The sequence below is a fragment of the Thalassophryne amazonica genome, chromosome 1, assembly GCF_902500255.1.
Source record: "Thalassophryne amazonica chromosome 1, fThaAma1.1, whole genome shotgun sequence".
In the NCBI taxonomy this organism is placed as follows: Eukaryota; Metazoa; Chordata; class Actinopteri; order Batrachoidiformes; family Batrachoididae; genus Thalassophryne; species Thalassophryne amazonica.
In genome coordinates, this window is record NC_047103.1 from 8,391,678 (window position 1) to 8,416,881 (window position 25,204).

General features: G+C 42.8%; 1 protein-coding gene across 3 annotated transcripts in view; it reads right to left on the reverse strand.

Annotated features, from left to right (window-relative positions):
* sema5a (sema domain, seven thrombospondin repeats (type 1 and type 1-like), transmembrane domain (TM) and short cytoplasmic domain, (semaphorin) 5A) overlaps positions 1-25,204 on the reverse strand; it is a 447,076-nt gene that overhangs the window by 215,048 nt on the left and 206,824 nt on the right. For all 3 annotated transcript variants that reach the window (XR_004557944.1, XR_004557932.1, XM_034159873.1), the window contains exons 6-7: positions 19,059-19,157; positions 2,452-2,665 (exon numbers count right to left, since the gene is read on the reverse strand). Coding sequence is in view for 1 of the 3 variants with exons in the window: in XM_034159873.1 (XP_034015764.1) it covers positions 2,452-2,665; positions 19,059-19,157 (313 nt within the window). In the remaining 2 variants the exon portion in view is untranslated. The remainder of the gene's footprint in view (positions 1-2,451; positions 2,666-19,058; positions 19,158-25,204) is intronic.

Sequence of the window (25,204 nt, forward strand, 5' to 3'; positions counted from 1 at the left end):
TACTGCTCCCTGCATTTGGGTCAGACATCCAAACTCGGTCCTCAACTGTAACAGTACGGAGGGGAATTTTTTCTGATGTCTTAGTTTAAGTACGTTTTAGTTTTAAGTCATAAAATTCTGTAAATTTGGGGGTGTGGTCACTTTGAGTGATAGCTGCTGGGCGGAGCATCTCTATGTCTTGTCTTTAGCTCAGTGTCCATTCAATGTGGCTGGTCTTATAGGCTGTATCTGTCATTTGGAATATTTTATGACAAACACCTGGAATGATATGGCTTGCTGTGGTGAAACTGTCCTAATAGATCAGAAGTCTGTGTCGTCAGATTTAATGTTGTATGCTAAGGATGTTAGCCTTAACTGTTAGCTTTAGCCTTGAGTTTGGTGGGCTCAGGGTCTCATCACTGCTTTTTGCAGATGACGTGGTCCTGTTGACTTCATCAACCTGTGACCTCCAACACTCACTGGATCGATTCACAGCCGAGTTTGAAGTGGCTGGGACGAGGATCAGCACCTCTAAATCTGAGGCCATGGTTCTCAGCAGGAAACCAATGGATTGCCTACTCCGGGTAGGGAATGCAGTCTTGTCCCAAGTGAAGGAGTTCAAGTATCTCGGGGTCTTGTTCACAAGCGAGGCAACAGTGGAGCTTGAGATTGGGCAGAGAATCAGCGCAGCAGGGGTGGTGTTGCATTTGTTCTACCGTACTGTTGTGATGAAAAGGGAGCTGAGCCAAAAGGTGAAGCTCTTGATCTACTGGTTAATCTTCATTCCGACTCTCACCTATGGCCATGAGAGTTGGGTCATGACTGAAAGAACTAGATCGCATGTACAATCGGCCAAAATTGGCTTCCTTAGGAGGATGGCTGGTGTCACCATTAGAGATAGGGTGAGAAGCTCGGTCATCCGTGGGGAGCTCGGAGTAGAGCCGCTGCTCCTTCAAGTTGAAAGGAGCCAGCTGAGGTGGTTCAGGCATCTGGTAAGGATGCCCCCTGGAACATCTCTCTAGTGAGGTGTTCCAGGCATGTCCATCTGGGAGGAGATCCCGGGGAAGACCCAGGACTAGGTGGAGAGATTATATCTCCACACTGGCCTGGGAACGCCTCGGTGTTCCCCAGTCAGAAGCACTTAATGTTGTCTGGGAAAGGGAAGTTTTGGGTCCCCTGCTGGAGTTCAACACTTCTGCCACAAACAGATGCACTTTTGATGGATGAGTCCAGGAAGTCAGTGAAAGCCTAGACCTTAGTTTTGAAGCAGGATAATCTCAAACCTTGTACACTCAGATTCCTCAGTCAGTTTCTCAAGTGCTGCAGTCAGGGTCTAAACTGATTTATCAAAGGTCAAAGAATCATCCACAAAATAACTTTTCCTCAGTGCCACTGATTTCCACAACTCTCTCCAACATCCAGTCCATGCAAACCATGTCAGAGCCATAGTTCCTGTCCACCCAATTGTAAACGGGTCTGCCTTGGCTGGGGAAGTAACCCGGAATGTCAAGGGGTTTTATGAACTCTTACACTTCTGACTATGATTACTGGGGATAAGTAAGGGTAACTATTGTACAGACCTTGAGGTCCACTGGTACCGCTGCTCGTCACCAGATTGTGTCTACAATTCCCCATGGACGGGACACCATTATGACAAGTTACTTCCCCAGTCAAAGCTGGTGCCCATTTATAGCTGGATGGACTGAGACAATGCATATTAAATGTTCTGTCCACAGACAGAGACCAGTAGAATGAGCCCATGTTTTCAAACCCAGGTCGACATAATGGCAGGTCAGCTCCTTTTCCACTGAAGTACCTGCTCTAGACTATGAAGAAAGTACAGTAGAAAATCTTCCCATTCATTTTTTTTTCACTATTTTCTACCTAAGTGGGAATAAAAATTTTCTTACTAGGATTTCATTTAAAAAAGGAACCAAGATGGTTCATTTATCATTTATGATGTTCACTTACACTAAATGCTCTCTTTAAGCTTTTCTATGGCATTTCCTTCTGCCCAGTTAAGACTGTTTTGGTGTGAACCATCCCAGAACAGTAGTTTCACCCAAAATGACCATTCTGGGTCAACAGAAGGGTTTTCCTCAGGTGAGAAAAGAGCTTTGCCTTATGGAAACAATTCTGGTAAAATGCTTAAAAAAGTACGAGCGTATTGATTCCAGCAGGCAGGTACCTTTCTACTGAATTCTAGCTCTCCAGTACAGTCACAGTCTGATCTGTTTGGAAGCATCGAAGGTTAAAAGCTGTTCTCTCAGCTACACTGGTGAAACTCGTGTCTTAAGTCTGCATCTTTAACCTTTAGCCCACCACCAACTCAGCTAAATAAAGTACCTCATGTGCCCAAATGGGAGATGAAGAAGAAGAAGAAAAAAAAAAAAACAGTAAATGTCATTTTCATAACAACCCAGCACATAAAGAGGAAATGTGTATTTGGATCCTAACCCTTGGCGCTCCTACCGTTCAGCCACTTGGAGTTGTACTGGGCGGTGCGAAGGGGTGGCAGGCCGCCAAGACTCCGGTATATGGCGGGGTCTCGCCCAGAGAAGTCCATGGCTGTGGCTGCATACAGCTCCCCGCTGGAGGTGATGAGGGCGGTGGAGTTGTGGAGGGGGTTGTAGGGACACCGAGCCATTCCACTGATCTGATCGTGGATCTCCGTCAGATTTGTCAACTGCAACATGCAGAAAGATACAAAGACAGAAAGTGTCAACAGGCAGATCACAGTCACATTTCAGCCGCTAAATTTTGGAAGAAATGCTGACGTGTTTAAACACATTCTGCAGATTCTTTCAAGGATACCACTGGTCTTCACAATAGGTCTCACATCCCAGAACTAACCAGGACCCACTCTGCTTAGCTTCTGGGATCTGATGTGATGAGGTTCACACAGAATAGACTGGCTGCCAAACTCTATACAGATACCCAGGAAAATACTCAAAACCATGTTCGATATCATTGGGGGGAAAGACAAAGATTAAGAAGCGTATTTTGAAAATAAACAACATAACAACAAAAATAATAACATCGCTAACAGCATCATTGTTAAAGTGTCTGACGTAGTGCAAAAGAAAAACACAGCAACATAACTATAAGGTACATACGAGGTCTGTCAATAAAGTATAGGTCCTTTTTATTTTTTTCAAAAACTATATGGATTTCATTCATATGTTTTTACGTCAGACATGCTTGAACCCTCGTGCGCATGCGTGAGTTTTTCCACGCCTGTCGGTGACGTCATTCGCCTGTGAGCACTCCTTGTGGGAGGAGTCATCCAGCCCCTCGTCGGAATTCCTTTGTCTGAGAAGTTGCTGAGAGACTGGCGCTTTGTTTGATCAAAATTTTTTCTAAACCTGTGAGACACTTCGAAGTGGACACGGTTCGAAAAATTAAGCTGGTTTTCGGTGAAAATTTTAACGGCTGATGAGAGATTTTGAGGTGATACTGTCGCTTTAAGGACTTCCCACGGTGCGAGACATCGCGCAGCGCTCTCAGGCGCCGTCGTCAGCCTGTTTCAAGCTGAAAACCTCCACATTTCAGGCTCTATTGATCCAGGACATCATGAGAGAACAGAGAAGTTTCAGAAGAAGTCGGTTTCAGCATTTTATCCAGATATTCCACTGTTAAAGGAGATTTTTTTTAATGAAAGACGTGCGGGCGGATTGCAGCGTCGGTTCGCAGCCACCGCGACGCTCCGCCACAGGAAAAACACCTCTGTTGGAAGCCTTAAGGACAAGTTGGAACATGTCCAGCTGTTAAACAATTTTCATATACTCACTCCACTGAAAGCCATCAAAAGCTGCCTGGATTTTACAAATGGTTATCAACACGGAGGTGTTTTTCCTGTGCCGCCGCACAGGAAATCTCCTTTAACAGTGGAATATCTGGATAAAATGCTGAAACCGACTTCTTCTGAAACTTCTGTGTTCTCTCACGACGTCCTGGATCAATAGAGCCTGAAATGTGGAGGTGTTCAGCTTGAAACAGGCTGACGACGGCGCCTGAGAGCGCTGCGCAACGTCTCGCACCGTGGGAAGTCCTTAAAGCGACAGTATCACCTCAAAATCTATCATCAGCCGTTAAAATTTTCACAGAAAACCAGCTTAATTTTTCGAACCGTGTCTACTTCGATGTGTCTCACAGGTTTAGAAAAAATTTTGATCAAACAAAGCGCCAGTCTCTCAGCAACTTCTCAGACAAAGGAATTCCGACGAGGGGCTGGACGACTCCTCCCACAAGGAGTGCTCACAGGCGAATGACGTCACCGACAGGCGTGGAAAAACTCACGCATGCGCACGAGGGTTCAAGCATGTCTGACGTAAAAACATATGAATGAAATCCATATAGTTTTTGAAAAAATAAAAAGGACCTATACTTTATTGACACACCTCGTATATGACATGTTGCTCTATCTTTTATAGTATAGGAGAAGAACAGAGAGAGAGAGAGAGAGAGAGAGATTTAGGTTCTGTGACATAGGCTATGTTTACATGCTGTTAATATTGAGGATAAGGTCAATATTCCGGTTTCTGAATCATTAGAAATAACCCGTTTACATGCTTAAGCAGACAGAGTTACTCCTGTATACATGGTCATTGGTATCATTTGGAATATCCTCATCTAAACAGCGACACACGTCTTCCACCGGTGCTTGATTTAGTCTGGCGTTCATGCAAATCCTGCTTCGTGTAACTTTTCAGCCACCTTCTTGTAAATGTCGCTATCTCTGTACTTTCTACCGTCAATAAAAGACATTATATTCATGTCTTTCATGATGCTAATGAAATACTCTGTTTCCTCCTCACTCCAAAAGTGTGGTGCTGTGCTGCCGCATCTGGATTTCCCCATGCTTGTTTTCCTCTGCTTCTGTGGTGTCCGGTGTGTTACGCGCACCACATACAAGTAGTTGCTGTACTCAAAAGACCAAGATTCCTTGCGGATAGGACATGCGCGGAACACAAAATAATGTTCCTTTCTATGGGGATATTCCGATGTGTGTTTATATGACCTGATATTTGAGTTAGAAAAGGAGTAACCCAGGGGTCATATTTGGGTTTTTGCGGGTGTTTACATGGCCGTGCGCAACCGGGTTATTGCTAATATTCCGGTTATAAAAGGGTTATTGGCTGCATGTAAACTTAGTCATAGTGCATAAAAAACCCCAAACCACTTATTAACAAGTTAGTTATGTGTTGTTTGTTGTTCTGAATGTGGTACTGCACGCTTCCATATTGCTTTCTGAGTTCATCGTGTGAACACAGTTTTCCAAGCTGTCTTGAATGCAGCATTAGTATGACACAGTGAAGCTGTTTGAAGCCCAGGAAGTTACAGCTTTTGCACCAAATGACAGTTAAATGAGACACAGTGCAATCTCACATATCTAACACCACTCCGTGACTTTTGTCTTTGGCCAGCTTTCATTTTTATTACCAACAGGAATGCTGCATTGTGGCTGACTGTCTCTGACTCCACTGTATGTCCTTGCAAGGTGCTACGAAATGTTGGTTCTTCAACCACTTCAAGCCAACAGGTTGTTTTTGTTGTTGGAGTAATTTAACAGCAGGTAAATGGGTGAGGGGAGGGGCTGTGTGCTTGTGTGTGTGCTGCCATGCCGTGTGAAATTCTGCATTAACAGGAGGACGCAAAGACGGCGCTGTTGGTATCGATACTGTTGCAAATGAGCATCTATTCCAACTGTAAATTTTAGGATACGAGTATCGATTTTTTTGTTTTGATCACCCGTCTCATCAACTACATTAGTGAGTTTTCATTTGGCTTGTTTAAAAATGGGACTTGTTGAGCTTTTTGGGGGAAATAATGAATCATGTTAATACATGTTCATCTGGTTTTCATAGGGCTGCTACCCACCTTGTGATTTCAATTATTATTCCAGTCTTGTAGATATTTTATTATTTTGAGTATTATTATTATTATTACTACTACTCACTGATAACACAGTAGCGACTGCAGCAGCTTATGATAATTACGTCACTCAATTTCCAGACTCGCTCACTTTGCTTAAGTGTGAAGAAAAGAATTCCCAACATTTCTCTATTGCCCTTCAAGGATTTTTTTTTATTTTAACTATTTTTTTTTTATAAATTTTATTAAAAAAATAAAAATTTTAAGATTAATTTTGAAGGAAATGTTTCCACTGATCTGTAGCTTATTTAGGAAGAAGGTGTAGGACATTACACTTTAATTAACTAAATGATCATAGCAGGAAACCTGCATAAAATTACAGGACAAAGTGGCAAAGGTCAGCATTAAAATACAGACCACAGAGGTTGATGAATATTTGCGTGTTTTTTTATTCCTGCCAATATGCAAATAGGCAGATGAAAAACATTTCATCTCATTATGTTTTCTTTGTTTTGCATCTACTCGTGGGCCTTGAAACAGACAAACACAAACACGTGAAGCATAATTAGAAAGTAGGTTTGGAATTATGAGCTGAACATAATAATGGAGAGCAGCTGCCTCCAGCTTCCTGTTAATAAACCAATAAAGCTCCTAAAACAACCCACTTAAATAAAGATGTTCTTCGCTGCTGGGTCACTTGTCTGTGAAGAACATCCAGCTGTTTGTGTGATTTTAACATCATTATACCACATGTTTAAAGGGGCCGTCTGCCCCAACACTATGCCTTCGAGTCTCTCTCTCTCTTTTTTTTAATACTTTTACAAGTGGACGCTGTCGTAGCCGTGACAGTACGCTGGTGCACAGTTAAAAATGCAGGTCAAAGCTCAGCGACTCATCTGGAAAACCAGAGCGGACTTATGCATTTTTAAAATCCAAGATGCAATTATACTTTACGGTGCCAAAGTAAACACGGCACAAGGATTAGCAGCTCGCTTTCTGCTTCAGCGCTGGTTCAGCCGAGGTTTAAGAGCAAATCTCTGAGTAGCATTAAACAGATTTCAATCATCTGAAAATAATTCTATTTGCAACTGCTTTTCTGTCAGCTAATAAATTATTCAAACTAAATTTCTCATCGTTTTTGGGGGCTGGAGGACAGAAAACCAGATTCCCATTCAGAGCACGTTGGGAACGCAAACTCCAAAGGGTTTCCTGGATTTGTTCGGTTTAGATTCAGGGTTCTGATAGCTGCTAAAGTCTCCGCTGGCCTCAGATAAAAGCCTCATTCTCTGAGCGGAACTGAGTTCTTTTTTTAAAGAAGAAAACCTGGCGTAATAAAGAGAAAGTCTGCACTGCATCCGCTGCACATTGAGGAAGAAGAATGAAAGTGTCCTCTGTAGCGCAGCTGTGCTGCTCAGACACTGGAGCCGCTCTGTTTCTGACAGACACTTTTCAGAAAGAGGAACCTCGCTGCTCAGCACACTGCTGGCAGAGCCAGCTGGGTTCCATCTATGACAGCACTGTGGCTATAGAGAGGACCTGAAACAAGTCACAGCCTCTGTGTGAGGGCAAAGATCAGCTGAGACCTGCTCATTCTTCACTGATGTTCCTTTGTGGACGGCTGACAAGTGAGACGTCTCAGTTCTTCCTCTTCAGATGGATCAGAATCACACTTTCAGATGTTGAACGCATCTCGCTTTCATTTACAGCAGTGTGTTTGGTGAGTCGGGCACGCTCCGTTTGCAGTGTGAGATCAGTTGACAAAACTGCGGTAGGAGGGAGGCCTAAATGACAGTTTAAAAAAATTAATAAATAAATCAACTGAAGGCAGAGAGCGTTCAGTCAGATCCATCTTTTGGACAGACGGGTCCTGACTGAGCCTGAAATACTGCTAGGACACTCCATCATCAAGCCGGCGCTCTGGGATTAACAGGCAGCAGGCTGTCGGTCCCTTTGCTTTCTCAGATTTCATTCTGGTGCTAATTTTGCCAATTTTGTTACATGGGCGGAGATTTTGCAACGTAAAACAGCTAATCAGCAAACTAGCCGCCATTTGTGGTATTTAAATGGCACAAACTTCTTACATGACTAGGTTCACTCTGCAGATACACTGTGCTTGTGCACACAAAAACTGACCTGAAAACAACCATTAAAAAAATACAAGCAAACACTCAAATTCTAATATAAGTATTGACAAGAAGCATTTCCATCTGTTTTGCAGAATCTATCACCATATGGACCTATTACTTCTTGATCACATCGCTGTTCCCTTCATGAAGATGCCCACTGAAGTCCACTCCAATCATCATTCTCTCTTTCTTTGGTACACCCTCTACACCTCATCCAACTCACTCCAGAAATCTTCTTTGTCCTTCATCTTGCAACCTCCCTGTGGGACCTATGCACTGATGGCATTCATTATCACCCATTCAATATCCACCCTGTCAGACACCCACTTGACCTCCAACATGCCCTTAATATACTCTTCCTAAAAAATGACCCCAACACCATTTCTCCTCCCACCCACACCACAATACAAAAGGTTGTGGCCACCTCAGATGGTCCTGGCCTTACCTCCCTTCCACTTGGTTTATTGTGCATGCAGTATGTCTACCTTTCAGTTAACTCTCTTTACCAGTCATAGTGCAAGTCTCGGCTCTCACTTCCACAATTCTACCTTTCCTCCATTCCACATCTTCTTCTTGTTCTTCACCCATCGGTAGCCCGATTTCTGCCAGCACCCTGTTGGACAACAGTAGTGGTGGCAGTCGTTGTTAACCCGGACCTTGATCGATTTGGTACGAAATTTAATTTGTGGAATTGTACATGTTTGGATTGGCAAAATTTATGCCTCACGTAGCCCTACTCATTTATCCGGGCTTGGGACAGGTACCCAGAATGCACTGGCTGAACACCCTGTGTGGCTGATTTAACAATAACAACAACACCAAAAATTATTGTAACGGTTGCTCCTATATTGGTTACATATTTTTACTAAGTTTTCTGCTGGAGAAGGATTTAATAAGAGATAACGTAGCTTGGGTTATATTTTATATTTTTTTATAGTTTTATTTTGGTAAAACTTGAAAGGACTTTATTTTGAAGCCTCCACTGAGTTACCCTCAGAATGCGACTGGAAGAAGAAGCAAGCTAGTGTGGTAATACGCATGTGATGATCAAACAAACTAAAACAAGTTATGAACGCTTTAGAATGAAGAGAAATGTGTAGTGTATACACGAAGATCAGAACATTCTTAGATGATTTATTTCCTTTTGTAGCATGCAGCCAGTGAGCTATTTTATCTGTCTGTATTTTACTTTCATTTGGTGTTATTTTACTGCTGTGTTTGCTAACATGGTGTATACTGTGTATTATAGCAGACCGCAGTCTCGTTTGAACCCTCCATGATATCGCAGATTTGACTACTTACCGGGACCTTCATTTAATATATACATAGCATAACTTCATATAGATAAATGTACTGTTTTGTTTTCAGCTGAAATCACCGAAGCAGTTGTGAAGTTTTTTTTTTTTGGTTCCCAGTGGAGAAGAAAAGACGAAGCGAGTGGGAGATGTCGTCTCGGTAAGTGTTAGCTTACACAGCTAACCAGAGTAGCTCCTTTCTCTCGCCTGCAAAACCGCCTCGACATGTTTGAGCTCCAGATCATAAACAAACCGAAACATATGTCCACTTTCCCACCACATTTTTCTTTGCATTTTCTCTTTGTTTGTGTGTAATTTGTCCAAAAACCCATTGAAAATTACGTGTTTTTGTCCCTGGAAGTAGAGAAATTACGTCATATGCGTCATATTTTATCCCTTTAGTGCCCGCCCCCAAACAGGACTACAGTCTCCTATTAGTTTTCAACGTTCGATTTGGAGAGAAGATTTCAGTGACTCCACTTGAGAGGGAGTCACAATTACTGTTACCATCACCCTGATGTTATTGTTAGTACTATTATTTCCAACCATGTGCACAAGCAGATAAAAGTCTGGACACACTTTGTCCCGTTCAGACGTTTGACTGCTAGTGTATAAAAAATGTTTCCACACAAAGAAGTGGAACCTGGTGTCTCTTAAAACAGACTTTGTAACATTATGAGATAAGTTGTCATGAGGCTTGATGGCATCATGCACTCCACTGAGTTCTCTTCTAGATGAACTAATAGGATATTATCCTCTTTTGCTCATCCGTCACAGCCACTAGTAAACCTGTCGACCAGTGTTTCACATTAATGTGCGTTCAATGGGTAAATATGACAGCGCCTGATGAAATACTGCTATAATAATGTCATGACATTTCAACTATATATATTTTCACAGCGGTAAACAGTCATTATAAGCCAGTGACCTTTGGATGCAGTGCTTTTGGGCAAAAACAAATGTCATCTTAATAGTAAACTCCTGCCGCCTCCTCCGAGAACCGGCAGCAGCGGCCACAGATATTTGATGTGAGCTGATCGCTGTTCTGAGGTAAGCACAACTCTGACATTTTAAGTGCTGCTCTACACGCCAGTAAGCACTTGTCACCAACAATATCAGATTAAAAACTTTCTGCGTTGACACTCTGTCACACTGTGGGTGTTACTGCTGCTGCAAGCTTTGATAGTGGAAGCAAAGAGTTAAAGGAAGACGTGGAAACACCACATATCCTCGTGTCACCTTCACTTTGAGATATAAGCCTGCTGAGAAATAAATAACAGAGCGGAAACGCTCGCAGCAAGATGACCGAAAGCACTTAAAGCTCATAAATGGTCAAATTCCAACCCATAATCCAAGTTTTAGATCACTGTTTCTACTCTTAGATAACAACGTGCGCCTCCAAAGTGCCAGAAACGCAGTTTACATCAAGATTTTTCAGTCAGAGTTTGTGGTTTTCCTCATGCCACTGTTGATTGTATGAAATATATTCGTAACTCTTCCTATTTGGCCTGGTTTTTGTATTTGGCAAACAAGACCAAATGCGGCGGAGGGTCTCATTATGGGGCAGGCTGTAGCCTCGATGTTGATCTTGTTCCAGCGTTAAGTGGCACAGCTCTCCGCGCTCAGATTACTGTGGTTATACCTGTGAGAGGTTCTTGGCGGTGCCTCACTTTGGTCCGCACAGAGCCGTAAAAAGCTCTACAGTGGAGCAGATAAGGCACAGGATCTTTCAGTTAGTGACACCAGCCTGAAATTTGGTGGAAATGTTGATAGTATGCCATATTTTACAGAAAAAGGTGCAGGCAACGAAAAATTTAATCTTGAAAAAATGGCCGCCATATGGCTTCCTGCACAGTAAAACCACCAGTGTTAAATTAACACTGACAGTGTACATATGGTTCCACTCTGACTACAGTAGGACCACATGTACACTAGCAGTGTTAATTCAACACTGTCAGTGTTAGTTTTACACTGGTGATTTTACTGTGTGAGATGTGGTTTGCTCAGATATGGTTTTCTGTACACACATTATCTTCTGGAGTGTAAGTCACTTTTTTAAACTAGTTTATGAGGCTCTGTGACTTATATTCAGGTGTGACTAGTATACTAAAAAAGAAAATCAGAAATTTAATTATTCATTATAATAATTATGGTAACTGTTTACACAGGACTTTAATAGGAATGAAAGCACGAAACAAAATAAACTCCAATATTTAAAGAATACTATACTCAACAAAAATATAAACGCAACACTTTTGGTTTTGCTCCCATTTTGTATGAGATGAACTCAAAGATCTAAAACTTTTTCCACATACACAATATCACCATTTCCCTCAAATATTGTTCACAAACCAGTCTAAATCTGTGATAGTGAGCACTTCTCCTTTGCTGAGATAATCCATCCCACCTCACAGGTGTGCCATATCAGGATGCTGATTAGACACCATGATTAGTGCACAGGTGTGCCTTAGACTGTCCACAATAAAAGGCCACTCTGAAAGGTGGTTGTTTATCAGTGTGACGGCCTGTGGAAAGAAACTGTTCCTGTGTCTGGTTGTTCTGACATACAGAGCTCTGTAACGTCGACCAGAGGGGAGGAGTTTAAACAGTGAGCATCCAAGGTGTGAGGGGTCTGCAGAAATGTTACCAGCTTGCTTCCTGGTCCTGGACCGGTATAAGTTCTGGATGGAGGACAGGCTGGCTCCAATTAGTTTTTTTCTGCAGATCAGACTGTCATGTTTGGAGGCAGAGGGAAACCAAATGTGGATGGAGATGCACAGGACAGACTGGATGATGGATGTGTAGAAGATGATGAGCAGTTCCTGGAGCAGGTTGAACCTCCTGAGCTGTCTAAGGAAGTACATCCTCTGCTGTGCCTTTTTCCTGATGGAGTCTATGTGGGAGGTCTTAGGAGATGGTGACTAATAGACTGCTAACCCACTATGCACAGTGTACACCTTAAGGAACAAAACTGTCCAAAACCTTGATATAATAACAAAGTCTGTATCACCAAAGTTCAGTCAGTGTTCTTCGCTAAATATTATGAGGGCAACTGCAAAGTGAAGTAGAACCTGCTGTGATTTTTGTACATTTGCACCTTCCACCACCACATTCAATCTCACAGCCACATTATATCAACTACCAGCAGCTTTTAGAAATAGGTAAGACTGGAAGTCCAGAGGATTTTCTGCTTGCTACCATCTTTCAGACATTCTCCCTTGGAAGGACACAAAATTTCCTGTTGATGAACAATGGACTGGCCCCAAATATGTCGTGCTTAAAAGGCAGCACGTTTGGCATGTTCCTTCAGTACACGTAGTGTTGGCGTGATTAAATCAGATGACCTCTGCTTCCACATGAACAGATCAAGTCTTGCGTTATCTACCAAATGGTTATACTTTTCTAGATCTTGTAGAACAGACTCCCCAATGTCAGATGGACACTGATTGAGTTTCTCAAAGTTTGCTGAGGCCTCAGTGAACACGCTGCATGTCTGCCACGTTATCTTGTTTTCTTTGCTGTTGAACCCTGACACAATATCATCATCATCATCATCATCAGTGAAAGCAAGGAAGAACATCCCCTTAGTTTTCTCTGGTTCCAAGGATGAAGCAAGGTCATGGACAGGAATCCTTCCAGTTTGTTGATAAAGTTTGATGATTTTCTGTCATTTATGAGGTGCTTTTGCCACCACCCCCCACCCCCCCACCCAGATGACCTCCATATTGGATTTTTGTGGTGGCTACCACTTTCTTCTATAAAAGTGACATACAAAGTACCTTCAAGTCAGATTTCATGCTGAACGGTTCTGCTACAAAATCACAGTTATCTACTGCACTAGCGCACTCCGTCGATTCTAACAAATACGGAATCTAGGTGAAGCTCAGAGCTTCCAGGTGACCTGTGTCCAGCTTCCACCAGCTACAGTTACATCATAAGATAAACAGACCTGACATCAGTGATTCCAGGTCTCTCTGAGCTGTTTCCAGCACTGGCTGCTGCTGGATTGAATTAGAACGGAGTCATTATGAAGATTTGAGCCATGACTGGAAATTGGCTGCACATGAGTGTTACAGAAATATGCCATCATTACGTTTTGGGAGCAGCCTTTAAGAAACCAGATCTGGGGGCGGGTTAAACGCTACAGGGAATTTGTCAGATTTACACAACGGGCCGATGACAAGACACAAAACAACCCACACAGAGGAGGAGAAAGAGTGTGTAATTTAATCAGCAACAGAAGCAAAATAAATGCAATGACTCACAAAAAAGAGACAAGACAACAACAACGGCTCATTTGAAGACCACCACAATGATTCGTGGGGAAAAATAAACTAAATCCATTTTCTGATTGTGATGATGGACAATCCTCACATCAAACGACCTCTTGTACAATGAGGCTTAATAAGATTTATTTAATATATAGTCTGGTTGCACTGCAAGAGCTCCGAACAACTGTGAGGGACGTCAGCATCAATCTACTCAAAGATCACAACTTAATCACACCGACATTAATCATCTCGATTAACTTTCACCTTTGTCTCGACAATGACACGCCTTTGACTTCCTCTTTACTGTTGAACACAATAATCACAACACTTTCACGCTCACGCACCATGACAAAAGCTGATCTCACACCCGGAGTATCGACTGTACGCTAGAAATACCAAACAGCCACTGTTGGTGCCATTTCTACATTCAAAATGGTCCACAAGCCAAATATTCTTCATACTTTATGACCTTTGAGGTGTTTTTGAGGAATTTTTGCCTTAAATAAACACCCCAAAGTAAAGCAACATACACAGATTGATGACAAGGGAGCAATTTAGAACTAGAAATTGGGGGGTCAAAGTGCGCCTATAGGCCAGGGGTCTGGGGGGCCGCTGTAGGGCCCCAAAAGCCAATGGTTTCTAGATAAGCTCAGATGCTCATTCTGAGCATCCAGAACAGTAATTTTAATGTTTTGAGAAGACCATAAAGTGGACACTATTTGACTTATACAATTTGAAACTGTGGATATAAGTACTTTATTCTGAGAATAGACAGCATTGATTTTATTAACATCCTGGTGTAAATACGGTATCACCACATGTGTAGAACTCAAAAAGAATGATAGGTTGAGTTTTCATTAAAAAAACAACTGCAATGTGGTAAAATGTATTCATAAATATGAAAGAACAGGCTCTTAATAATTACTAACTATCGCATAGTGTATTTTTTTTTCTCAAGATTTGTTTTTGCATAAGTTTGAAAAAACAACAGATCATAAGTTTAGGATAAATTACTTATCATGGATTTAATTTTTGAAGTGGCACTAATGACAACATTCATACTGAACATAATTTCGCTTGCACAGACTGATTTTGGAGATCAAGCAATAATTGCAGATGGGCTTTCTGAGGTCCCAGATAGCTTTTCTGATTTCCTTTTCTAACTTTCAGAATTTAGTAAATTAGCATATGGTCCATTGATACTTATGTGTAGACACTAGAGGCAACTATTTTTGGTTTCAAATCTGGGCAAATGCAGTCCCAGAAAATTCTGAATGTGACAAACAAGAAACAGGTGTTGTAAACAAGTCAATGCTGCTAAAAATACAAACTTGCAGAAACAAAGATACTATTCTGACATGGTTTTGCACATAAGACTGACATGGTTTGCACATAAGACTGGCATAGCATGTTTCAAGTACACACATATATGTCAGAAGGTGGGGGGGACATACCATATTCTGTCACCCTGGGTTGAAAAGGTGGGGGGACATGTCCCCCTATCCCCCACCAAATTGTGCCCATGGTTGATAAAGAAAAATATAAACATTTAGGATTTCCATACCGGATCAGTCGCGGCCCGGGTTAACAACGTCCGCCAGTGGTGCTGTTGCCCAACAGGGTGCCGGTGGAAATTGGGCTACTGCTGTGCGAAGACAATGAAGAAGAGGAAGAGAACGTTTCCACAAACAGCGGGAGAAGAAGAAAACTAGAAGGGTGGAAATGAGAGTGGGGACTTTGAATGTTGGTAAGAGTGGAGGAAGGTACACACAGGTGGACTACATTCTTTATAGGAGATGCAAGCCAAAAGAAATCAGAGACTGTAAGGTGGTAGCAGGAGAGAGTGTCATTAGACAGCATAGGATGGTTGTTTGTAGGATGAATTTAGAGGTAAAAAAGAAGAACAGAGTGAGAGCTCAACAAAGGATCAGATGGTGGAAGCTGAAGGAGGAAGACTGTTGTGTGAAATTTAGCGAGCAAGTGAGGGAAGCACTGGTTGGAGGGGAAGCAATTTTGGACAACTGGAAAAGTACTGCAGATATGGTGAGGGAGACAGGACAGTACTGGGTGTCACATCTGGACAGTGGAAGGAAGACAAGGAGACTTGGTGGTGGAATGAAGAGGTCCAGGAAAGCATAAGGAGAAAGAGGCTGGCGAAAAAGTTTTGGGATAGTCGTAGAGATGAAGAAAGTAGATGGGAGTACAAGGAGATGCGGTGTAAGGCGAAAAGAGAAGTGGCAAAAGTGAAGTAAAAGGCATATTGCGAGCTGTACAAGAAGTTGAATAGTAAGGAAAGAGAAAAGGACTTGTACCGATTGGCCAGACAAAGGGACAGAGCTAGAAAGGATGTGCAGGAGGTTAGGGTGGTAAAAGATGCACATGGTAATGTGCTGACAAGTGAGGAGAGTGTGCTGAGAAGGTGGAGGGAATATTTTGAAGAGCTTATGAATAAAGAAAATGAGCGAGAGAAAAGGCTGGTTGATGTGGTGAGAGTAAATCAGGAAGTACAAGAGATTAGCAAGGAAGAAGTGAGAGCTGCTATGAAGAGGATGAAGAGTGGAAAGGCAGTTGGGCCAGATGACATTCCAGTGGAGGCATGGAAATGTCTAGGAGAGATGGCAGTAGAGTTTCTAACCAGATTGTTTAATAAAATCTTGGAAAGTGAGAGGATGCCTGAGGAGTGGAGACAAAGTGTGCTGGTTCCTATTTTCAAGAACAAGGGTGATGTGCAGAGCTGCAGTAACTACAGAGGCATAAAGTTGATCAGCCACAGCATGAAGTTATGGGAAAGAGTAGTAGAAGCTAGGCTTAAAAACAGGTGAAGATCTGTGAGCAGTAATATGGTTTCATGCAGAGAAAGAGCACTACAGATGCAATGTTTGCGCTGAGAATACTGTTGGAGAAGTACAGAGAAGGCCAGAAAGACTTACATTGTGTGTTTGTGGACTTAGAAAAAGCTTATGATAGGGTGCCAAGAGAAGAGCTGTGGTATTGTATGAGGAAGTCTGGAGTGGCAGAGAAGTATGTTAGGGTAGTGCAGAACATGTACAAGAATAGTGTGACAGCAGTGAGATGCGCAGTCGGAATAACAGACTCATTCAAGGTGGAGGTGGGATTACACCAAGGATCAGCTCTGAGTCCTTTCTTGTTTGCAGTGGTTATGGACAGGTTGACGGATGAAATCAGACAGGAATCCCCATGGACTATGATGTTTGCAGATGACATTGTGATCTGTAGTGAGAGTAGAGAGCAAGTTGAGTCTAGTCTGGAGAGGTGGAGATATGCTTTGGAGAGAAGAGGAATGAAAGTCAGTAGAAGCAAGACTGAGTAAATGTGTGTGAATGAGAGGGAGCCCAGTGGAATAGTGCAGTTACAAGGATTAGAAGTGGTGAAAGTAGATGAGTTTAAATATTTGGGGTCAACTGTTCAAAGTAATGGAGAGTGTGGTAAAGAGGTGAAGAAGAGAGTGCAGGCAGGGTGGAGTGGGTGGAGAAAGGTGGCAGGAGTGATTCGCAACCTAAGAATATCAGCAAGAGTGAAGGGGAAATTCTACAAGACAGTAGTGAGACCAGCTATGTTGTACAGCTTAGAGACGGTGGCACTAATAAAAAGACAGGAGGCAGAGCTGGAGGTGGTAGAGCTGAAGATGCTGAGATTCTCTTTGGGAGTGACTAGAATGGACAAGATTAGGAATGAACATATCAGAGGGACAGCTCAGGTGGGACGGTTTGGAGACAAAGTCAGAGAGGCGCGATTGAGATGGTTTGGACATGTGCAGAGGAGGGACCCAGGGTATATAGGGAGAAGGATGCTGAGGATGGAGCCAGCAGGCAGAAGGAGAAGAGGGAGGCCAAAGAGGAGGTTCATGGATGTGCTGAGGGAGGACATGCAGGTGGTTGGTGTGACAGAGGAAGATACAGAGGACAGGGTGAGATGGAAACGATTGATCTGCTGTGGCGACCCCTAACGGGAACAGCCGAAAGACAAAGAAGAAGAAGAAGGATTTGGAGCTGATGAGACTTTCATCGATGTGAATGCCACCTCCGAGTCTGATAACTGGGCCGTTTCTTTGTTTTGTTTTTTTCTTTGTTTTTTCATTGAACAAAAATGGAGATCTACACAGGTTTACAGTCAATGCAGCCTTTTTCCTTGTTGCTAAATGTTTGTCATTATAACATTACGTCTGATGTATTGACACAAGTTTTTGGCAACATCAACCTGTCAGAAAAACTTGTCTGCATTGATGAAAGGAATTGATAATGTCTGAGGCATACGACTCTGATGGATAGAAACTCTGGAACCAGTTCTCAAATCTACAGCCAAGCCCAGGGTGATAATATCGGCCGATATGAGCCTTTCAAGAACAAATCAGTATCAGAGTTATGTTTGCTGATATGACAACTTGCATTTTACCAAATAAACAATGCAGAAAAACATTTAGGAAATGTTTCAATGCACAGCTTTTTCAGGAGAGTGTTCTATGACAGCAATGTTTACAAGCATGGCTGGGACCCCATCACCCCTTGGGACAAATTAGCTACAAGACAGAGGCAAAGTGACCAGCTGTCATTTTACAGTGACAAACACAAAGCGGTCACTATGCTGCCAGTTAGATGTGGACAAAACACATCTATCTAATACAAATTCTGAGCAATCCGAGTGTAGACAACAAGAAGCCAAGTGTGATGTATGTTGATTAGTTGTTTAATCAAAATACTCCAAGATTGTAGAAAATGCTCCCAGACAGCTAGGACTATACGTGTGTGTGTGTGTGTGTGTGTGTGTGTGTGTGTGTCTGTGTGTGTGTGTGTGTGTGAGAGAGAGATTTTGTAAAAGATAAACACTTGCACATATGGGTATCATAAATTTTTATTCCTTAATATTGGTATTGGCCACCTCAAAAACCATTTTCTGTCTGCTCTAATCAAATCACATCCCTATATTTACCCGAAGACTTTCAACTCATTTGAAAGAATACATTTTTCTAAATAGTTATGAAAATTGCCCGGAAAACAACAAATCTGGAGCTTGGATTCACTTTTGTAATATTCTGAAATAAGTCAACTTTTACAGATCAAACTAGGAAAAATTATTGCATTTGGTACCAGCATAATTAAATGTTCACATTCATCTATGTGAAAAGTGTGAATTCACCATGTTTTTGCACATTTTTTTTAAAGCAGCTTGGTTTTTCATCAGGTTTGCCATTTTTTCCATTCAACACAGCCGTTTGTCGCTCATCGGAGACCATGGCTGTTGTCCTGGCTAAACAAAAACATACCAGTCCACCAACCTATCAATCAAATCCTCTTCTACTCTTCATATTAAAGTGAAGGGCTTTAATATTTAAACAAAATTAAATTGATAAACACCAAAATGGTGTTTCCAGTGTGTACCGGGTCATGAAAATAAAACAAAGGCAGGTTACGATTTTGGAGTAAATGAACAGTCGAGTGAGTTTAGAAATGCAAAGGAAGTCAGTGGAAAATACAAATAATGTGTCTGGTTCGTACCGTCCGGTTGGTGCAGATGGGCGTGAAGGCGTTGGTTCCACAGGTGAACAGCCGGTTCCCGTTGACCAGCAGCACTCTGATGTAGTTCTGACACTCCTCCTGTGGAAACACACACACAAACACATGCTCGTCACGGCTAACAGCAGCACCATTTTCCATCCGGTGACATTCGGCTGCATTAGGCAGAGAAACAAAAAGACATTTGATGCTGATAAATGAGAGAAGCACCTGAGAGCACAGGAGGGCAACTTCAAAACGTGGCCAAGCTCGACAGAGTCAAATCAAGGCTAATACCCACACTGCTTAGCCATGTTGCATCTGAAGTCAACGGGGAGCCGCTGTGGAGAAAGATGTGATGAGGTCGAAAACAGATAAACGCAGCCAGGTTGGACCGCTCAGGATTAGGTTGGACAACTGCCTGGGCTTTGTTGACTGGCCAGAAAAAAAATGAACAGGAAGGTGTAACCTCATACTCTTCGTTTTATTGTGTTTCTTTAAAGATCTTTCCTTAAAAGTCCTTGTCTTAAACTTAAATTGCCTGAGTGTTTAGTCCCCCCCATGGGGGCAGGTGGGGGAGGGGGTGTCTTGAATAATAAAGGAATAAAATGCATAACTCCATCAATGTGATCATGACAAACTACTATTAACTCCTCCCACTGATGGAGAAGGACATTTCCCTCATCAGACCTTTGTGATGTCATAAGGCATTAGGATATTTAAGAGATTAAAAGTAAACCTATATCACACAGAACATAAGCTAAAGACCTTAAAAGAGAAGCTTCTGAAGTACATTTAATGCCTTTTCTCTGAGCCAAGACCCTCAACACAACATTTAAGAAACACAAACAGATGTGACAATCACACAACCTAGCACAACCTGTCAACATTAAACATGTTTAGCAGTAAAGTCGAAGAGCACTCCAAGAGCATAAACCTTCACCAAGGCCGACAGTCCACTCTTCTATAGGTTTGTACTCCTATTTGTTCCCAAATGTTCCATTAAATTCAGGTCACCCCAACAAAAATATATTTTGTTCCATTGGATCTGAACTTTTATCCAGATTAAATCCTCCCCATTCAGATATATTCTCTCTCAAATTTGACGCACGTTACCTGTCTTGTGCAATCTATCATGTTTCTTTCATTTATGGCATATCGCTCGCCTTAGAAACATTATGTCTCAAGCTGAGCTGGAACAGATTATTCATGCTTTTATTTCTTCAAGTCTTGATTACTGTAATTCGCTGGTCCCTGGCCTCAGTAAGTCTTTGCTGGACCGCCTACTAATGGTCCAGAATGCGGCTGCAAGGCTCCTTACAAGGTCTTCAAAGTGGTCTGACATAACACCCATTCTGTCCTCTTTGCACTGGCTCCCAATTCAGTTCAGACTGCAATTTAAAGTATTGGTGATGACTTTTAGAGCTCTGCACGGTCAAATGCCACTTTACATCAGTGATCTCTTGCACCCGCATGTGACAAGCAGGTCTCTGAGGTCCTCGGACCAGAACCTGTTGGCTGTATCAAGGTCAAGGCTGAAGACCAAAGGAGACTGTGCATTTGAGGTCGTGGCACCCAAACTGTGGAACGCACTGCCAACACACCTACTCTCTGTGGACTCTGTTGGAACTTTAAAGGAGAAGCTCAAGACCTATTTGTACAGACTTGCTTTTAACTACTTTTATGTTATTGCTGTTTTTAGTTTCTGTATTTTATTTCTGTGTTCTTAAATTCCTGTAAAGCACTTTGTGATTTTATCTTGAAAGGTGCTATACAAATAAACTTTACTTATTAGTACAATAAGAGTGACTGAATCAAGATCCAAGCAAGAGTTTCTGAAAACTTAATGGAATAAGAAGACACAGGGGATTACTGGGGACACTGGGGTTTACTGGGGATTTGCTTGGGCTTTTTCCATGACAGTGGATCCATGAGACGTCTTTCCTGATTCAGATGTACAGGAATCATGGATGGGCATGACGAGCTTTCAATCCTGGACTTTATTGCTGGGAGGTAAGTGTGTTTACTGCTGCAAAACCACATCTCCCAATGTTAAACACAGTGGGGGGTCCTTGATCTGCCCCTTGTTCCACATGTAGTCCAAAATACAATAGTTTCTTCACTGGCTCAAGCTCCACCTCACCACAAAGTTTCCTGAAAATCAGCCTTGTAGTTTTTGAATAATCTTGCTGACAACCAAACAAATGGTCAGGTCAGGTGGGGGAGCATGTGGGGGCACCGCAAGTCACAACATCCACCACACTACGGAACCGCCTTAGATCCAGGCAGACATCTGGTCCACTCCCATCTATCTGCTGTAGTCACGTGGAATGTGGGTGTGTCCTTAGCTTTCTCCATCTGCTGGGGTCCTCAAGAATGAGGCACCTGCGTGCTGGATCATGGTCAAGATGCTATAACTGACGTTACCTCATCATGCAAGAGATTCTTCTCATTGAAGCCATCCTGAGTCAGAATCGAGTTGACGCCAAGTCATCCCAGTGTTACCCAAGGATTCTCACAAGAGATGTAGTACAAAAACCATCAAGTCGCCACCTCATCTAACTGGTTACCCTCCAAGTTTCACAGTAGAGAAGCTTGAATCTTCGACTGGACTGGGTTGCTTGACGTGAGGACATTTTGCTTCAAATCACAGAAGCTTCCTCAGCTAAAATTCTTGCTCTGGTAGTCTGACTTCTGTCTTGACTCTTGTAGAGAAGAATAAACCAGAAGCCAACAAAAGCTGGAGTTTTTAACCTAACCAGACCCCTCCTACCAAGAGGCCGACTGCTACAGGCTAGTGACTAAACAATAGCTCTAATTAGCACCTATTGTGCTCTAGTTAGCACTCTCCTAATGATGGGATGGAAGCCTCCCCTGATGGCTCCCTTGACGACTCTCCTGATGACTTGAATGACTCATTACCATGAACAAAAGACTGAAACTGCTTTGACCTGAGTACCCCATTGTAAACAGGGGACAAAGTGTGTCTGAGACCCGCCCCCCGGTTAAGGCTGGGTTTCAACTGTTTTACAAAGAATGCTTCCTTGACACCTCTCTCAAACCATTTCTTCTCTCTGGCTAAGATTTTAACATCTTTGTCCTCAAACGTGTGGTTAGTGTCTTTCAGGTGGAGATGAACTGCAGACTGAGGTCCACTGGCGACCTCTCTGCGGTGCTGGTATAGCCTCTTGTTTAAATGTTGCTTAGTCTCACCTATGTAGTGTTAATTACAGTTTTCCTGACATCTGATATAATACACTACATTGCTCTGTTTGTAACTAGGGATCCTGTCCTTAGGGTGTCCTCCAAGTTTCACAACTATTAAGACAGGATCTACAAAGTCGCTGAAGATTTGGACCTTGGTTCTCCTACAAAAGTATCAGCATCACCAAAGATCTCTGTCCAGTGATTTGAAGGGTTCATAAGCTCTTGATCTCAAAGGTTTCATTCAGGAAAACTGCACACTTGTATTATCTGCTTCCTCACTCAGCTGAAGTGCTGAAATCAGGGCATGGAGTGATTCCACAAAGATCACAGCATTGTGCATGAAGTCAAGGTCAGTGACACACCACAAGACTTCCCAACACCCAGCACAAGCAAAATAAGCAGTCAAGAAAATATAACCTTGGTGAAGGACATAATACCACAGCAGGCCACAGGCTGCAATCTGCCATATTACAGTCTGTATCTACCCTCAGAAAACCAGTTTGAGACTTCGTTCTAAACAGTGGTTCAATACAAGTCTGCCACTCTCGTCGCGGCTCCATCCTGAGGTTTCGGCTCATTTCTACGAGTGTACAGTCACACAAAGGAGGTCTGACAGTGAGGATGATTGACTGAATGATTGATCGCTGCTTAACGCCACGAACTCTAAACACAGCTTTCGCACATTCACTGAGGTTTACTGGGGATTTCCATCAACAAATGCAACAACAGCCGTCAGTATTCCCGGTAGAGAGTGGCCTTTGTTTAAGTCCTAGGCCAGGCTCGTAAAGTCTTAGGGCAGCCTTCCATCTGAGGGGCCACAGTCGCATTGGTAAGGGACCCTCGTAGAAATTTAAAAGCTTGTAAATCTGCTGGTCTGAGCCGCTCCAGGAGCCTGCAGCAACCCCCGCTGCCCCTCTCTGTGCTCTCCGAGGTCTGATTTAAAGGTGGAGGGCAGCACAAGTAAGACGACGCAAGGGAGGACGGGAAGAGTTTTTATTTGCTGCTATGAAGATGGAGGTTGACTCGTAAAACAAGTCATTTGCCAGTGCTAAGTAAGTGCACGTGTGTTTATGCTTGTGTGTAGTTACATTCCTTATGTGCTCATATATCCGAACTGTTTGTGTGTGGGAGCGTGGAATGAGCGCGGCCTGCAAGCGGTCTGCATAATTCAATTCTTTCCTGCAGTTTGTTTGTGGAGTAAATAATGGCATATTTAATATTTGCACAGCCTCACACACTTGGCTTGTTTATGAAAACTTCCTGACAAATGTTCCTCCTCCGTACAGTAATACTCCAGCTGTTATACCGGGCTCTCAAATAATAAAATAAAACAGAGGCAGCAATCAAGTCCTGTCAAGTCGCTTTAACACTGCTTTCTTCTCCCGGCAGAAATAAATCAAATACACAAGAGAAGAGCAAACGTGTGGACTCAAAAAAAAAAAGATAAGAAAAAAGTCTGAATGCAATCACTTATAAATTCACTCAAAACACAAGCACGGTATCTGTGTAATAGCTTAAGCGACGGTATATTGGTGTGCGCTGAGCGAGGTAATAAAGCATCCAAAGCCCTGTCAGCTGAGGGAAAATGAAGTCTTTTAATGCTATTCTTAGAGCACATCACAGGAGCTGATCCTCTGAAGGGAACAGAGACCGAAACAATTTGACTCTGCCAGACAGCAGCGACTCTCAAGGACTGAGGTGGTTTTACTCTGTAATTCACTATGGCTATCTTGAGCCGGCCAGGCTGAGTGTGCCCATTATGGGCCTCTAACCACCTTTCACCGGAGGATAAATACACAGCGGCGTGCTCGCGCACAGGGATCAGGGACGGGCAGTTCACTGACCAGTCGAGTTCAGCTCCCGACCATCTGTTTTGGTGAATGAGAGCACGCTGGCGTTCGGTGCACAAAAGCAATGCATTAAAAAAAAGATACATACCGGGGGGGGGGAGTGGTGCTGACAGAGTCACACCCCCACACCCCCGCCCCAACCAGCACCACCACCTCTGTTCCCCACGCAGCACCACTGACACCAAATCATACAAATGAACTCTTTGTGATTTCGGTGACACCATCACATTGTTCTGCGTGATCTTAATGTTTGATCAGTTCTGTCCAAAGTTAAACTACTTTATCTTTCAGCACCATGTAACCATTCCACCACAGGGGCCCCAAACAGTTTCATTAAAACAGCTACAACCTTGATTTTGACCTTTCAAGGTTACCCAAGGTCAAAGATCATGTGAGCAAGAGAAAGGTGATATTTGACTTCATTATTAGTGTTTAAGAGTCGCCATAGGTGTAGCTTTAACCCAAAGCAAGGGCACTGGAACCCTGGTGGCCAGTGAAGGTACTGCATGTGGGCCCTGAGCGATTCCAAGCACTGTGTTTTCTGGAAAAACCAGGCGTCTCTGCACTAAAACAATTAACTAACTAACCCACGAGCAGTCTGTCTTTCAACCTCATTAAAGTAAATTAAGATCATTTTGATTCAGGGCATTTTTTTTGTTTTCTTTTGTTTGTGACCTCTCTGAGTCCGGTCTGCTTGAGGTTTCTTCCTATGACCACAAACTGCCGAGGGAGCTTTTCTGAACCACGTCAGATCAGGTTCAGCTCTTGCTCGTGTAAAGCGCCTGGAGATGACTGATGTCACTTTGTGCAGTAAAAATTAATCACACTGAAAGAAGATGAACCTCAGTATTGAATTTGTTCTTCTCAACAGAGAAACTGATTGAAAGGTCAAGAAATAGAAAAAAATAAAGAGATAAAAGAAGAATTTAAAAAATGTTGGTGGCCCACAACAAAGAGTAATTGGTTCTTCCTCTCGTGATAATTGAGGCTGATGTTGAAATGTTTTGAGTAATCATGCTAACAGATGCACACAAGGAAAAACGCTGACAAAACCGACCTTCTTGACCTCCCGACCTCCTGACCTCAAGCCGA